The sequence below is a fragment of the Camelus bactrianus genome, chromosome 11 (genome assembly GCF_048773025.1).
Source record: "Camelus bactrianus isolate YW-2024 breed Bactrian camel chromosome 11, ASM4877302v1, whole genome shotgun sequence".
NCBI lineage: Eukaryota > Metazoa > Chordata > Mammalia > Artiodactyla > Camelidae > Camelus > Camelus bactrianus.
In genome coordinates this window covers 76578947-76594141 of record NC_133549.1, presented here as the reverse complement: position 1 = coordinate 76594141, position 15195 = coordinate 76578947, and the positions used below count along the sequence as shown (strand labels likewise).

At 34.8% G+C, this 15195-nt stretch overlaps 1 protein-coding gene across 4 annotated transcripts in view; it reads right to left on the bottom strand.

Annotated features, from left to right (window-relative positions):
- CCSER2 (coiled-coil serine rich protein 2) overlaps positions 1-15195 on the bottom strand; it is a 121648-nt gene that overhangs the window by 83428 nt on the left and 23025 nt on the right. For all 4 annotated transcript variants that reach the window (XM_074374322.1, XM_074374323.1, XM_074374321.1 and 1 more), the window contains exons 2-3: positions 9560-11015; positions 8212-8414 (exon numbers count right to left, since the gene is read on the bottom strand). In XM_074374322.1, coding sequence (XP_074230423.1) covers positions 8212-8414; positions 9560-10976 — 1620 coding nt within the window. In that variant the 5' untranslated portion in view covers positions 10977-11015. The remainder of the gene's footprint in view (positions 1-8211; positions 8415-9559; positions 11016-15195) is intronic.

The following is a 15195-nucleotide window of genomic DNA, read 5'->3' as shown; positions in this document are numbered from 1 at the left end:
AATAAAATCATGATAAATAATCTTTACGTGGAGATGCAGGTAAGGCCGAAGCAGAACGATAAAGGGTCCCTGAACACAAAGATTTAAAGCAATAGCAGCATGATCTCACCAGAGTTTAACAAAAATGGTTTTGACAGTGGTATGAAAGGCTGTTGAATGGGGTGGAAAACAGGAGATAATATATGTGAATACACTTCAAAAAGATTAAAGCATGCCCAGTCTCTCCCTTAAAGCAAAATAACCCAAGCTAAATTACATGACAGTAAGATCACGGATACAAAACTAGAGAATAATTAAAACTTCATCGGATCGCCTCTAAAATTCAACATACAACCAAATATGACAAATACAAACCAAATTTGATATTCTGATATTCCTCTGCTACATGTTTGGACTATAGGAAATTCCAAAAGTCAGTGCAAAAAAACCTAGGGGACTTCTATTCCCATATAAATTACTGCCCAGAATACTGCAACATTCAACATACACTTAATTCTCAAAAAAGTCTACCAGCGTCAGTCACCAAGGCAGAAACCCAAATCTAGCCAGTTGTTCCTTAATAAAACACAGGTAAAGAAATGTGTAATAAAATGTGTTAGCATCATGGGCATAACCACCTACTGGTATGTGAAAAGCACTCAAAGGAGAGGTTTTTGGTGTTTTGGTTTTTCAACCTCACGTTATAATCTAATTTAAAAACAGTTTAGAAACAAGCCTTTGCACTTAAAAAATTGCCTAGTGATCAAACAGGCACTGGTACTCAATTTTCAGACAGGGTAAAGGGAAGTATCAAGTAGATACACTTTGCCTGACATAAAATGGTACTCAGTAAGGAGAAGCTGCCATTATCCTTATTAATTGCCATTATTCATTTTCCTTAACGAGACTGTCTTCCAGTTGACCTTGGGTAGCTGAAAAGTTTCTACTAGAAAGTTCATTGTGGTAAAGTCCAGCACAATTAATAACTGGATATAAAATCTTGTAAAACTGCATATAGTTAAAACACTGAGGGTTAGAGGTGGAAAGAGAGGCAGAATGGGGAGAATGGAAATTCTCATTGGAATGGCAATTTCTTCAGAGGCTCAGCAAAAACAGTAACTTCTTTAGAATGTGATAATAGGTAGCCTAGGGTAGATGTTTCTTCTAAAAGTAGAAGACCCCAGAATCCGGGAGCGTCATTAACTTAATTGTTCCTTCTCCACTGCCTCTGTCAGTGACTGAATGAAGACAATTCTGAGGATATTTAACTTTAGCATCAACTGTCGTGTTTTCCTTTACCTGTACTCTGAATCCTGCCCCTTTCTCCCTCTGAGGGGCATTGCTTGAGCTTCAAGCTATATTTAAAGTGAAAAAGATTCTATTTAAATGATAAAGAGGCTAAACCTGCTTACTACGTGAAGGTAAGTCAAGGCTCATAAAACAGGAAAATAAAGCTAGACACAGGGATTACCCTGTTCAACTTTGCTTCTTTCGCTTTCTATAAAAATCCTTCCCCAAAATAAGAGCACTCCATGCGATGACTTAAAATTATCAGTCCCTAAATATTTTAGTGTTAGGAAATCAGTCATCATGACACCGTAACTCAACTCTTCTACAATGAGAAGCCTTATACTCGTCACAGCATTGTACCAAAGAAGATTCTGAGTATTGTTCACTGTTTATGACAGTGGGAAATGTTTTTGCCTAAAATTGTGCCCATAAAATATGATTCTGACAATATTTGCCAGCCAAAAAATGCTGTATTTCATCTTCAAAAAAGTTAAATACCAATTAAAAGTTTACTGAGTTTTAAAAAGTTCAGGGGAGGGGATAGTTCAGTGGTAGAGTGACTGCCTAGCATGCACAAGGTCCTGGGTTCAACCCCCAGTACCTCCACTTAAAAAATAAGTAAATAAATAAATCTAATTACCTCCTCCCCTAAAAAAAATATTTTTTAATAAATAAATAAGTAAAAAATAAACAGACTATTTTTAAATGCTCGGTTATCCTCAGTAGATATAAGGCTGAAAATCAAGAATACCAGACTAAGAGTGTAACAGTAAACTAGTTCCCAATCTATCAATATCAACTAACTCAACTCATGTGAAATTCACCCAGATCTGAAATAGGAGCTAGTAACTAGTCCATAGCTACTTTAAAGGATTATTACAAAAATAAAAAAAATGATGAATAAAGAGGAAACTTCAGATGGACTAAAGTCTTAAATGTAAAAAAACAAAAAATGAAAACAATGAGCTCTTGCTATACCCCTGGCATTAAGCATTTTACATGTATGACCTTATTTAATGCTCACAACAATCCCATGGGGTAATCTGAGATGATACTCAAAATACTCAGCAACCATTATCATACGGCTGTTACAACATTCAGGCATGTATTTTCCAATACCAGCCTTGGAGGTAGGTACTGTTACTATCTCCATTTTATTTTTAAAAAAGAAAAAGAAAGAAACAGAGAATCCAAAGATACACAGCTAGTACATGACAGAAAAGGGAGTTGTAATCTAGCTTTTCCCAGAGCCCTGCCTCTTAATCATTGTGCTATATTTTGCCTCTCAACATGGCTTAGAACTCATTGTTTTAAAGTAAGGCAGTTTAGAAGAAACTCACTGTTTTATTTACTACTGAGATGCTAATAAATGAATTATCTATTACATTAATAAAGCCTTCTCTTTAAGAGAACCCATGTATATATTATGGGAAAGAAAGGACTGAAAATCAATGCTCTAGTTTTCCATGTCAAGAATTTTGGAAAAGAAAAACGAAATTAAACTAAAAGAAAGTGGAAGGGAGGAAATACAGATATAAGCCAAAAATCAATAAAACAGAAAAAAGTAAACAATAGAGAAAAATCAGCAAATCCCAAATTTGGTTCTTTGAAATGAAGAAAAAGAGGCAACAGCAATTACCAATATCAGGAATAAAAAGGTGAGTTAGCACTATAAGACCATGAGGATTTAAAAAAATAGGATAATCCTGAACAACTTTCACCAACTTTCACCAACAAATGACACCTTAAATGAAATGGACAAATTCTCAAAAACCAACAAAAAAAGAAATAGACATAAGTTTTAATGGACCAATATCTATTTTAAAAACTAAATGTTATTAAAACCCTTTTCACAAAGAAATCTCCAGGTTCAAAAGGTTTCATTGGTGAATTCTTTTAAATATTTAAGGAAGAAGTCACGTCAATTGTATAAAAAATAAACTCTTTCAAAATGTTCAAAAAGGTAACATTTTTCAGCTCATTTATAAAGCCAATATAATCCTGATACCAAAAAATGACAATACTACCCCTCCCCCAAAAAGAGGAAAATTATACAGCAATCATGCTTATGAACATAAATGCAAAAAACCTAAATAAATTATTAGGAGATCAAACTGACAGCATTTAAAAGGATAATACATCACAACCAAATGCCAAGTGAATTTGTTCCAGAAATGGAAAGGTGGTTTAATATTTGAAAATCAAGAAATTCAATCTACCACACTGACAGAAAAATTAATAATAATTTGACCATTTCAATAGATGTAGAGAAAATATTTGGTAAAATTTAACATTCACTCAAAGCAAAAATTCAGCAAGTAAAGTAAAGGGGAACTTCCTTAATCTGATGAAAGACATCTACAATCTTGCCCTCAACACACACACACACAGAAATTTTAATGGTGAACTATTAAAACTTTACCGAAATTCTACATTCTCCATCCATTTCCTGAATCACCATTTCAATTCAACATTACGTTTGTTGGAGGTCCTAACCAGAACAAAAAGGATAGCGATGGGGGACAGAGTCTTTGCAAATGGAATCATTATATAGTATATGTAGAAATTCCAAAAGCATCCACAGGCAAATTATTAAAACAAATAAGTGAATTTACCAAGGTTTCTGAAAAACTGGTTCAAAATACAAAATCAAGTATACTTACATATAAAACAAAAACTTAGAAAATAAAACTTTTAAAGTACCATTTATAGCAACAAAATAAAATACCTATAAATAAGGCAAATATGTATAAAATTTTACAGAAAAGTATAAACATTAGCAATAAATACTTCTCAAAGTTCCAAATAAATGGAGAAACAGACCTAATTCATAAAATGAAAGACTCACTATAGTAAATGTCATTTCTCCCCCAAATTGATCTATAAATCCAATGCAATCCCATTCAAAATCCCTGCAGGTTCTTTGTAGAAATTGACAAATTCCTTCTAACATTTAAATAGATTACAAAAAGCCAACTAGAGAAACCCTGGAAAAGAACAAAGTTGTAAGATTTACACTACGAGCTGTCAATACTTATTTTAAAACTACAATAATTATCTTGTGTCAGTGCTACACTGCTTAAACAAAGAGACCAACGTACTAAAAGTGAGCCTATATGTATATATATATATATACACACACACACACAGTTACTGAATTATAACAAAGATAACCCTGCAATAGAGTGGGGAAAAGATGTTTCCAAAAAGAAAAAAAATTAATCTTGACCTCTGCCTGTGCACACCATGCACAAAAATGACTCCCAGATAGCTTGTAAATCTAAACATGAAAGGTTAAAAGACAAAGCTTTTAAAAATAAACATTGGAATACATCTTCATGACCTTAGGGTAGACAAAAAATTCTTACAGTTCAAAAAAGTATTAATAATAAAGGAAAAAATGGTAAATGGTTAACTTCTATTCTTCATAAGGTACTGTTAAGAGATGTAAAAGCAATCCACATATATAAACTGTATACACATACATGGGTATACGTATGTACATAAAAAAATTGATATCCAAATATAAGAAGGATTTTTACAAGTCAATTAAAAAATACATACAGACCAACAGAAGGCACTTCACAAAAGAGGGTATCCTAATGGCAAATAGTCAAGCAGTTATTACAAAACACAAGACAAAAATCTCAATGCAATACTACTATACCCCACCAGAAGAGCAAAACTACAAAAAGACAGACAACACCAGGTATAGACTAGGAAGTGGAATTTCTGGAAGGCTCACTTACTGCTAGCGGGAGTGTAAACTGGTTACAACCACTTTGGAAAACTAAAAGCATCTAGAGATACGGACATAAGTATAACCTGTAATCCAGGGATTCCTCTCCCACATATTTTACAAACAGAAATGCATAAATGTTCACCAAAAAACATAATGCAAAATCTTCAGAGTAGGAGCAATAGCCAAAAACCAGACACAACCTAAATGTCTATCAACAGTACGACAAAACAAATTGTAGTATATTCACACAATGGAATATTATGTAACAAAAAGAATGAGCAAACTACAACTAATAAATATGCACGTAACATTGATTGGAAGAAGCCAGACATAAACAGCACGTGTCTATAACTCTACTTATATTGAATTCAAGAATAGGCAAAACTAATCTATAACGACAGAAATCAGAACAGTAGTTGCACCTGGGGCAGGGTTGGGGCTGGGTAAGAGAATGACCAAAGAGCACAGGAAATATTGGGGTGAGATGAAAATACTCTATATCCTAAATGTGGCTGATTGTTAAACATTTTCAAAATTCCCTAGCTGTATACTAAAGACTTGTGCACTGTATTACATTTAAATGATACCTCAACAAACCACTGATAGTATTTAAACAAAACAAAACAAAAAATAGTCTTGATTCTAGACAAGTGCTATGCAAACTATTTGTTAGGGTCCGTGACAAGATAAGGAGCTTGTATCAGACTGTGTATCAAGACACCGCTTTCTTCAAAGAGAAAGTCAGCTGAACTAAATAATGGGTTTGAACTACACTGTGTTTTAGCAGTAGACCTGGTTTACTAACACTCTAGTGAAAGCTCCTTATCTGGACCTGGACTGGAATGAGCACTGATGCAAGGAACAGCCATGGTGGCGCTGGTAGGGGGAGGACATGAGATCAGGAAATGACTCTGGTGAGAGGCAATGAAGAGACAAAGAAAAATGAGAATGTGCTAAAGTTCTTTTGGTGTTAAGTCAGATAAACTATTTTAGAAAAAAAAGAGAGAAAGAAGAAACAGAAAAAGACAATTTAAATAAAAATATAAGATGACAGAGTGAATTCCAAGTATATCAATAAATGCAAACAAAGAATTGAACTCACTGATTAAAAGAAAAAGACAAAGACAGATTGTACTGTTTTAAAATAATAATCTATTAGTTATATATTGGTAAGGTTGATAGTAACAGGTTGGAAAATATATTTAAAAAACTGGTAAAATTCTGAAAAAAAAGAGGCCTTAAGACAAAAACCCTAATGAGGGTTAGAGAGGATAAACAGTGACTAAAAGTCCAATTCACCAAGGAAACAATTCTGAATAGCTACATATCTAACAACATTAACTTAAAATATAAAAAGCAGAAAATGATAGCATTTTAGAGCAAAAATGGTAAATCCATTATCATAGTATGTCTCAACACACTCTTTTCAACTTTTGCCATCAATTCTCCATCCTTTCTCAATTTTCCTCTTAGATCTGAACAGAATGACACTGTTTTGTTCCAAAGCACAGAAAGAACTTTTGTTGCTTCGCATTCAAAAAACACAAGCCAAATGGTCATGGAGGAACTTCATGTCTCTTAGAGACTAATGGTCAATCCAGGTGTGTACTGAAATCTTTTAGAAGTTATTTCATCATTTAAGTTACAGGAACAGCGAACTATCCAAAAAATATCAGGTACTGAGTGGCTTACTGCTGCCATCTGCTGGACACAATGCTCATTTCCACTTCAATCATACTCACTTAAAAAGTCCTAGGAAGAAAGCATGTAAGGCCCTAAAATGCAGTCTTTTATGAACTTCCTTTATCTAATGAGACAGAAATGCTGACTCTGAATTAAGTGTGTATCCTCTCCATGTTTGTGCAACTTAACAAGCCTCGGGTAACAATATTTGTATTTTCCAAGTCACAGGTTTATGAGTGCAGAAAATTACATCTTCTGATATCCATTTGTAATTTAATATACCCACAAAGACTACCAAACTTCCCATACTACTACTGTAAAATCGTATTTTATATACTGAGCAATAACAGGAAGTAACTTTAATCACATCGACTACACGTCACTCATATGGCATACAGTCCACATTACTTGCAATGTTTCTTAATATATGCATGTATAAATATGTGGTAAGTCTCATCCATATCTGGTTGCCTCATCTTCCAGGCACACAGTAAAATTACACTTCCTGCCCATTCAGTACGTAAGATCAGTTTGGGTCAATATGTTGTGAATAAAAGTGCCATATGCCACCTACAGGCCAAAGCCAGTAACTGTAGGTGTGAGATCCTCCACCACTCACTACCAGGGACAAGGGGCCTCAAAAGGAGTTGGTGAAGGCCCCAGCATCAAAGCAGCTTAGAACGCTGAAGGCTGTTGCCCTAGAGAGTTGTCCAGCTCCACCACAGACTTTTCAAGAGTAAAAAATAAGCTTTTATTGTGTTAAGCCACTAAGAGCTGGCACTGAGAATGCGACATCAGCACAGCCTCGACCAGGGATTCTCAACAGCAGCACTACTGACATCTTGGGCTGAGTGATTCTTTGTTGTAGGTGCTGTCTTGTGCATTACAGGACACAGGTAGCAACCCCAGTGTCTACTCATTAGTTGCCAGCAGCACCCCTCAGTGTGACAACCAAAAATGTCTCCAGGCATTGCCTTCCCCTACTTTGAGAACCACTAGCCTAGCTAAATCTGAATGGTATAGTGCGTCTGTGTGGGTGTGGGTGTGGGTGCGTGTGCGTGTGTGTATGTGTGCGCATTTATCTATGTACAGTTGATCCTTGAACAACAGAGAGAGTTAGGGTACTGACCCCACCCAGAGCAGAAAATCTGCATGTAACTTACAGTCAGCCCTCCACACCTGCAGTCCCTCTGTATCCACAGCTCTGCATCCACACATTCAACCAACCACGGATCGTGTAGTGCTGCAGTATTTACTGAAAAAAATTCACATGAGTGGATCCACGCAGTTCAAACCCATGTTGTTCAAGGGTCAACTATATTAGAAATATGTGTATATGAAAATATGCTTTATTCAATATTAAGACCAAATGTTTCATAAGCCCTTAACAGATATGAACTCCCATTTTCTCAAACTAGGAGTTAATTCATAAACTTAAAAATTCCAATCAACATCCCAAGTCTCTCAATAGGAAGGCAAACAAAACGTTCCAAAAGGGTATATAAATCCATACATACTATGCTGTTCATCTCGGAGGACTCATAGCTCCCAACTGGGTGGATATTTCCAATGGGCTCCAAGCCCTCTTCATCCCACATGTACGTCCCATCAGAGCTATCAGATGGAGAGAGTTCAAACGAAGAACCAGCTCTGTAATCTGTATCTGGTGAAACCAAGTTATTCCCAGATGTATGTTTTGAACATTCACTCCTGTCTTCAACTGATTTTTTAAGAGACAGAAAAAAAAAAAAAGGTTATTAATTCACAAAAATATAATTATTTCTCAGGTTCAGAAAATACAAGCTCTAATAATCTGTTATGTTACATAGAGCAAAAAGTAGGCCAAAAAAAGCCTACGTAACTAGTATTTTCTAAATCGAGACAAAAAAAGTCAAGACACAAAATCTTAAAAATAACCTGTTTCCCAATAGACATAAAGAAAATTCAGAGCCATCTTTCACTTCTATCATATTTCTAGAAATGTAAGCCTCATATTCTTTTAATATTTCCTAAGATATTTATTTTTAAGGACTGCTCAGGAAACTCCTCACTCTGTGTATTATCATTTAACTGTTGCCTCCTTATAAGGAAATAACTTGCTCCAGCAGTCACTCCTAACTAGAAGACTTTCCCACAGTAAAGAGTTCATGCATGTCTTTGGGGAGGGCCTGCCTAGTCCTTTGACCAGACTACTTGCCCACAGTCAATCCCTCAGTTTGTTCTTTTCTCAGGCTAGATATGCACACACATTTTTTCCCAGCATTTAGCACCAGGATAACCAAGTATAAGAGGAAATGTGTAGCAGGTGTTATATCACTTTCCTCAAATAAAAAAATAACTAAAGCTCCTCTGAACGTATAACTAGTAAGTTTGCTAAGCAAAAAATCTATGTCTTCCTTCAAATAAAATGAGCATTGCCTAAGATTAAAAAAATTAATTAGATTGGACATAAAAGTTCATTTACCCTTTGGTACAGCTTTATTCTTAACAAATAGCAGTGAAGGGAGGAGATGCTTTAAAATGGCTTGCTATTGACTGGAGGAAGCAGAAAAAAACAATTTTGAAGCAGGTAGGATGTGTATGATAGTCAAAGAAGAACAAAAGTAAGATACTTTAGGGAAGACTGTTTTTATAGATATTGTTTTAGAGTGAAAAACAGGAACGAAAGTCACAAGGAAGGCAAACATTGCCCCATTCCAATTTTATCTAGATCCATCCCTCCAGGAAACTGTTAGTATCTTGGAATCAATCAAAAGAGAATCCTAAGTGTAAATTCAGTTATATTATCTCGGAGGAGAGCAAAAAAAAAAAAAAAAAAAAAAAAAAAAAAAAAAAAAAAAAAGAATTTAGGACATTAATATTTACCAGAGACACTTATATCAATCCATTCATCAGTTTTACTGAAGGATTTTTCATTTTCCTTGGGGGTATCAAATATGTCCTTTGGTGGTACAGTTTCATGCTTTTCTTCTTTGAGAGAAATTTCTTCTGGAGTTATTCTAGTTCTGTTGGAGTCTTCTATGTCTATAAAATCATCACTAAAGTCTTCACTTAAATCATTTTTATCAGAAGATGACAGAGAAGACAAGGAAATGTCATCCACATCATCACTCAAGTATCTAATTTTAGCATCGTGCTTCATGGTCTGGTCATTTTCTGTTCTATAATTAGCATTTTCAATTCGTTCTTGGTTTTTTTCAGTAGCTCTGTCATTAGCCACAAGGGCAGCATCTTCCTCTATACACACGTCAGCAGGTGAATTTTTATTGCCATCAACTGTGATAGTCCCAGAAAATGGAGGTCGGCTTGATTTCAGTAGAGAGGGATGAATCATTCTATAACCCAAAGTGGAAGTTACACCCGGACCATTCGGTAAAGCCAGCTTCTTTCCACCAGCAGCATAAGGCCTATTAATCCCATACCCTAAATGTTCGTTCCCATTGAGTACTTCTGACGGCCGGGAATTTCTGGTTAGCATACTTGACCTCAGAGGCACTCTAATGGGTAGTTGTTGGCTCTGATAAGGCTTTGTAAGATCTGCAGCTCTATTGAAGGAATGTGATCTGGTTATAGATGAAGGTGGAAGGAATGAATTCTGAATGGAATGTGAAAAACTTTGTGACCTTACCATTTTTTCACAAGCAAGAGATTTAATATTGTCTAGGGATTGTGCTAAGCTTTCTCCAGAACTGTTGCGGGTGGCACAGGAGTTTGCTCTAGGCCTTTGGATGCTACCAGCTGACCGGTTTCCATAAAAGCCATTCAACTGTGACTTTGGAGCACTGACCGAAGCATATGAAGTCCTTCCTAATAATGTGCCTTTGGTGAATTTACCCAAATTAGATGGTCCAGACAAAGACTTCTGGTTTAACTCCTCTGTAGATGACACAAACATAGTGGGTGGCTTTACTAACTTTGATGTGAGTAAAGAAATACTTTTCAGACCTCCCTTTATCCCATTTCTATCAAACATTCCTTGAGCAGGTGCATGTTTCTCAGGATCAGTTACGCTATCATGTGAACTCTGAGTACTGCTAGGCTCTTCGGGACTTTGCGCACTGAACTGGTATTTATTTGCCGTTCTCCAATTAAATGAATGGGATGACGAACAATCAGTGCCATTACTTTTGATGTAACTTTTGGCGTTGCTACTCTTGGAAGTTCCCAATAAATTAACAGGTTTCCCATTTGGCATTGGCTGCAGTGTACTTCTCACAGATTTTGCTCCATACTTTGGCAACTTGGAACCCAAAAAAGTCTTGATTTGTGTTTTTTCTTCCATGAGCTATAAGGTGCATTTGTTCTTAAAATTTGACAGAATCTGAGGAGACAAAAAAGTAGATTAAACATTCCTAAATAAGGATAATTACATGGATTATTGCACAATATGAATGCATATTCTTACATAATTAAATGCACCAAAGCCCATAAGCTACTCATGATTCCTATAGAACTCAATAAATACTGAATGCACGAATTAACAACTTTATGTTAGAAGAAAACAAAGAACATTTTTGTAAGCACTTTTATAACCTTGGGCTATGAATGATGATAGCAAAATCAAGAAATAATAAAATTAGACTACCAAATCTGTATTAAAAAAACTTCTATAGCACATCTTCCAATTTCCAATCCAAATTATTTTTTCACTTTGGGTAATATTATCTCCTTTAAAAATAAAAGCTTTTGATTTGTTGTTGTTGTTGTTGTTTTTAAAGCACACATGAGCTTATAAAAACTGGGATACATTTTAAAACTTTCATTTTTAAATTTATGAGAAGGATGTAGGTAAAGAACAGAACAGCACCAAAAAGAGTCTTTTGGTATTAAGAGCTGACATTATCAGCTGTCATTTTAAGCAACTACCTCAAAAGAATTTCTACCCAGCAATATAAACATGCACTACAGTTAGTGCCAGGGTAAGAAGTACAGTGAGTTAATAAACATTGATTAGTCCATTAATCTAACCTCTCAATTTTATTTTAGAGACAATAAAAAACAACAAACACAAAAAGATTCAACAAACAAACGAGAGCATAAAACTAGAAACCAATGTCTTCTGTTTGAGTAACTACTTAATAAATTATATCACATGATGAGATTACAAAGATGAGATAAAAACATTAAAATGTCCTAGTATTAACAGGAATATAATACGGTCACTACACGCTCACTGCAGTTATACAAAAATTTTGTAAGACCACACACAAGAGCAAAATTCAAATAAAAGAAAAACGCATGCCTTGGGGTCGTTGATTTTTTTAGATATATATATAGAGAGATCTTAAAACATCGTCTTTAATTTGTTGGTTTTGTTTTTTTAATTTAAAAAAATCGATTTCAAGTCGTCCCTGATCTTAAGAATTAGAGGCTTTCTAGAATGCATACATTATTAATTATGTCTGACGTAAACATTCAGAAAACCATACAGACTTTCAAGTAAAGACAGTGGAGTGAAACAGAATTACAGAACTTCCTACCCCAATAACTAATAAAAAGGACAGAATATACACACACTTGTGTGTGTGAGTGTGTAATTTTTCAGCCTAAAAATTTTTCCGTCAAACAAGAAGATGCTTAAACTAAGAACCTCTAAATTTTACAAAGTAGTGGCCAGAAAAAGATTCTGTACAGTGTGGTCTGGCTCCTAGTCTGATTATACTGCCTAGAAGCAGTAATGAGAAAAATTTGGTGAGTTAATAAAAGGTGAAAAACTTAATAAATATTTTCCAGTTTGGAAAGAAATACCCGATGTGGCATGCCCTAGAAAAGCCCAGAATACCTTTAGCCCAGAAGCTTTGAAACGTCAGCTGAGGCAGTGTGGCCACCAGAGTCTGTCGACTTCCAAGGTACTCTTCTGAGTTGAGGGAAGGGTCTGAAACCTCTAGAAATGTTACACCCTCCGCAGGATGGAATAGGGCCAGTACAGGACACTTAACAAAATCTAAGGAGACGGGAGAGCCTGGGGCCCCAGGAGAGCTCTCCTGCCAATGCCACCTTATACCCTTCAACTACAGAGAAGCAGACAGAGAATAACACACACCGCCCAAAGGGTGTATTGAGGGGGTGCAGTCAAAGGAGGAGACAAAGTCACGGCTAAGCTGGGAAAGGTGTCAAGGAGAATTCACCCACGTTAGGGCAGATACAGAGTCTTGACTTCGCCATCCAAGTCAAGAGGGTGAAAGGAGAGAGACAAATAATGACTACAGCACACAGAAGAAGAACCTTGTCTGAAAGAAAACGTAACACAAGAAAATAAGGGAATCCCCAGTGAATTCTCTGTAACAGAACAACCTAGTAAAAACATACATTTAAAATCAAAAGCTCAAAGATTAAAAGACAAAACAGGTACATCGAAAAGAAAAGTTATGGAGCTAAGGAAATCAATCAGGAAGAACAATGAATCTGAAAAAAAGCAAGAAAAAGAACCAAAGACTGAAAACAAATAAATGGCAAAGGGGAAAATCTAAGACAACCTAAGTATTGAGGAGAAAAAAGGACAAAGATACCAAGGCAATTAGATAAAATATGTAGGACAGAGACTGAAAGATAATTAGTATTCCTGAAGCAGAATAACTAAGCAAACAGAAGAGAAAAAGCAGGCAGACATAATAGAAAATATCCCTAAAAGAAAGGTGGAAAAAAAAAAATCTACAGAAGGGAAAGAAAAATACACTAAACCATAGGTCCAAATACATATCCAAATTAAACTAATAAAATATCAAGGATAAAGAAATAATTCTTCAGGAATACAGACTGAAAAAAATTTACTTTGTAAAGAAAATGTTAAGACTTTTGAATAAACAAAAAAGATCCTTCCAATGAAATGCTGCAGCCTCTAGAGATAATTAAAACCTATAGGAATTGTCATTGGGCTATTTTACAATTCTGTAAAGATGGAGGTTAACATGTAGAAAACTAATGGGAAAGCAAACAATTCTTGTCTACAGACAATACAAATCAATTCTGCCCATTTCAGTTGGCTTCCACCATGGCGGAAGAAGTCAGTTTTGCATCCATTTGCAAATTCACTTCAATATTCCTGATCAGTAAATGTACCTGTTCTTTACATTCTCCTTTGAACCAGCTATAACATACCTCTGACTCCCTCATTAATAATAAGATAAATAAAATCTTCAATATGTGTTCATTTTATAATGAAATGGGGGTTATGATTTAATTCTCTTCTAAAGCTTATTCCTTAATAGTTTTGGAAGTTGCACCAAGATACTCACCTGACACAGCTAGGTAATTTCTTTGCCAGAACAGCACACCTCATGGGTATATTTTTTCTTGTCTCCCAGAAGTGAATTAAGAGCAATAGAACTTTGCTAATTTTGCTTCCTACTTTAACTTTCCACTTTGTAAATTTTGTTTTGTTTTTGTTTCAGTTTATTTGCAGTAAATAAGTTATTCCCCATTGGTGACAATAATGATAGAGAATTTGATTTTATGGACTGCCATTCAGTGATCTGTAAACAAATTAATGGTATACACATATCTACTCTGTGTTGGGTGAGAGAAAAAGGAGAATCTGTTTCATTAGTTATTTGTTCATTTAGCTCTCTTGTTTACCTATCTTGAGCTCAAATCAATTGAGAATTTCACGCCAACTAGGAAGGAGAATAGCTCTTTGGTGTCTGGAAAGATCAAAGTTCGGGTTTCTGAATTGACTCTGCAGCCAGGGTGAAATTGTAGTATTAGAAAAGATAAGCTCTCTCAGTGTCTATAAGGCTATATGTCTATTAATTTAAAAAGGTCTTTACCTCTCATTGTGAGTACATAATGCTTTCCTACTCAGAAAGGGTATTAATAAATTGGATTATACATCTCTAAAAGCAGCTCCGTTCTGACTGGCTTATAGAGATAAAAATGCACTATTTATATAAACTGAACATTACCAAAATTCTGAGAAAACAATGAAACTGATATTCTAATATTTTACATGTGTTATACTTTTTAAAATTATTCTTATAGAAATTAACTCAGAAAGGTTTTAAGAGCCAAGTTCATAAAATTAATACGGTAAATGGCGAACAAAACTAGTTAATAAAATATGTTTATCTTTTGCTTCTTTTACCAGTTAAGAATAAGCATACATTTCAATTCCACTAGAGTAACTTTGTAAAATGTATATAGGCTTATTGATCAAATAAGCCAATATTACTCATACACCATGTTTCAGATTATGAAAATGTAAAACTGTATTCAAACTGAATGATTATTCTGACAAATTTTTTATTTCAACAGTAATTATGCTTTATATAGTATACCAGCTTACAGATAACTTCAAAGAACTTTAAGGCAATTGAAAACCTTAGACTAATATTAAACTGAATTAATTAACAGATAATCATTGGCTTGCTAGATCATTCCTAAGTAAGATAGAATACTAAAATTTTGATTACTATGCAAAGTTTCAAGTTTATATGCTTTTGCTTTTTGTTATTGTATACTACAGAAAGACAACCTTCAGGACAAGTAAATGAACATGTTCATTT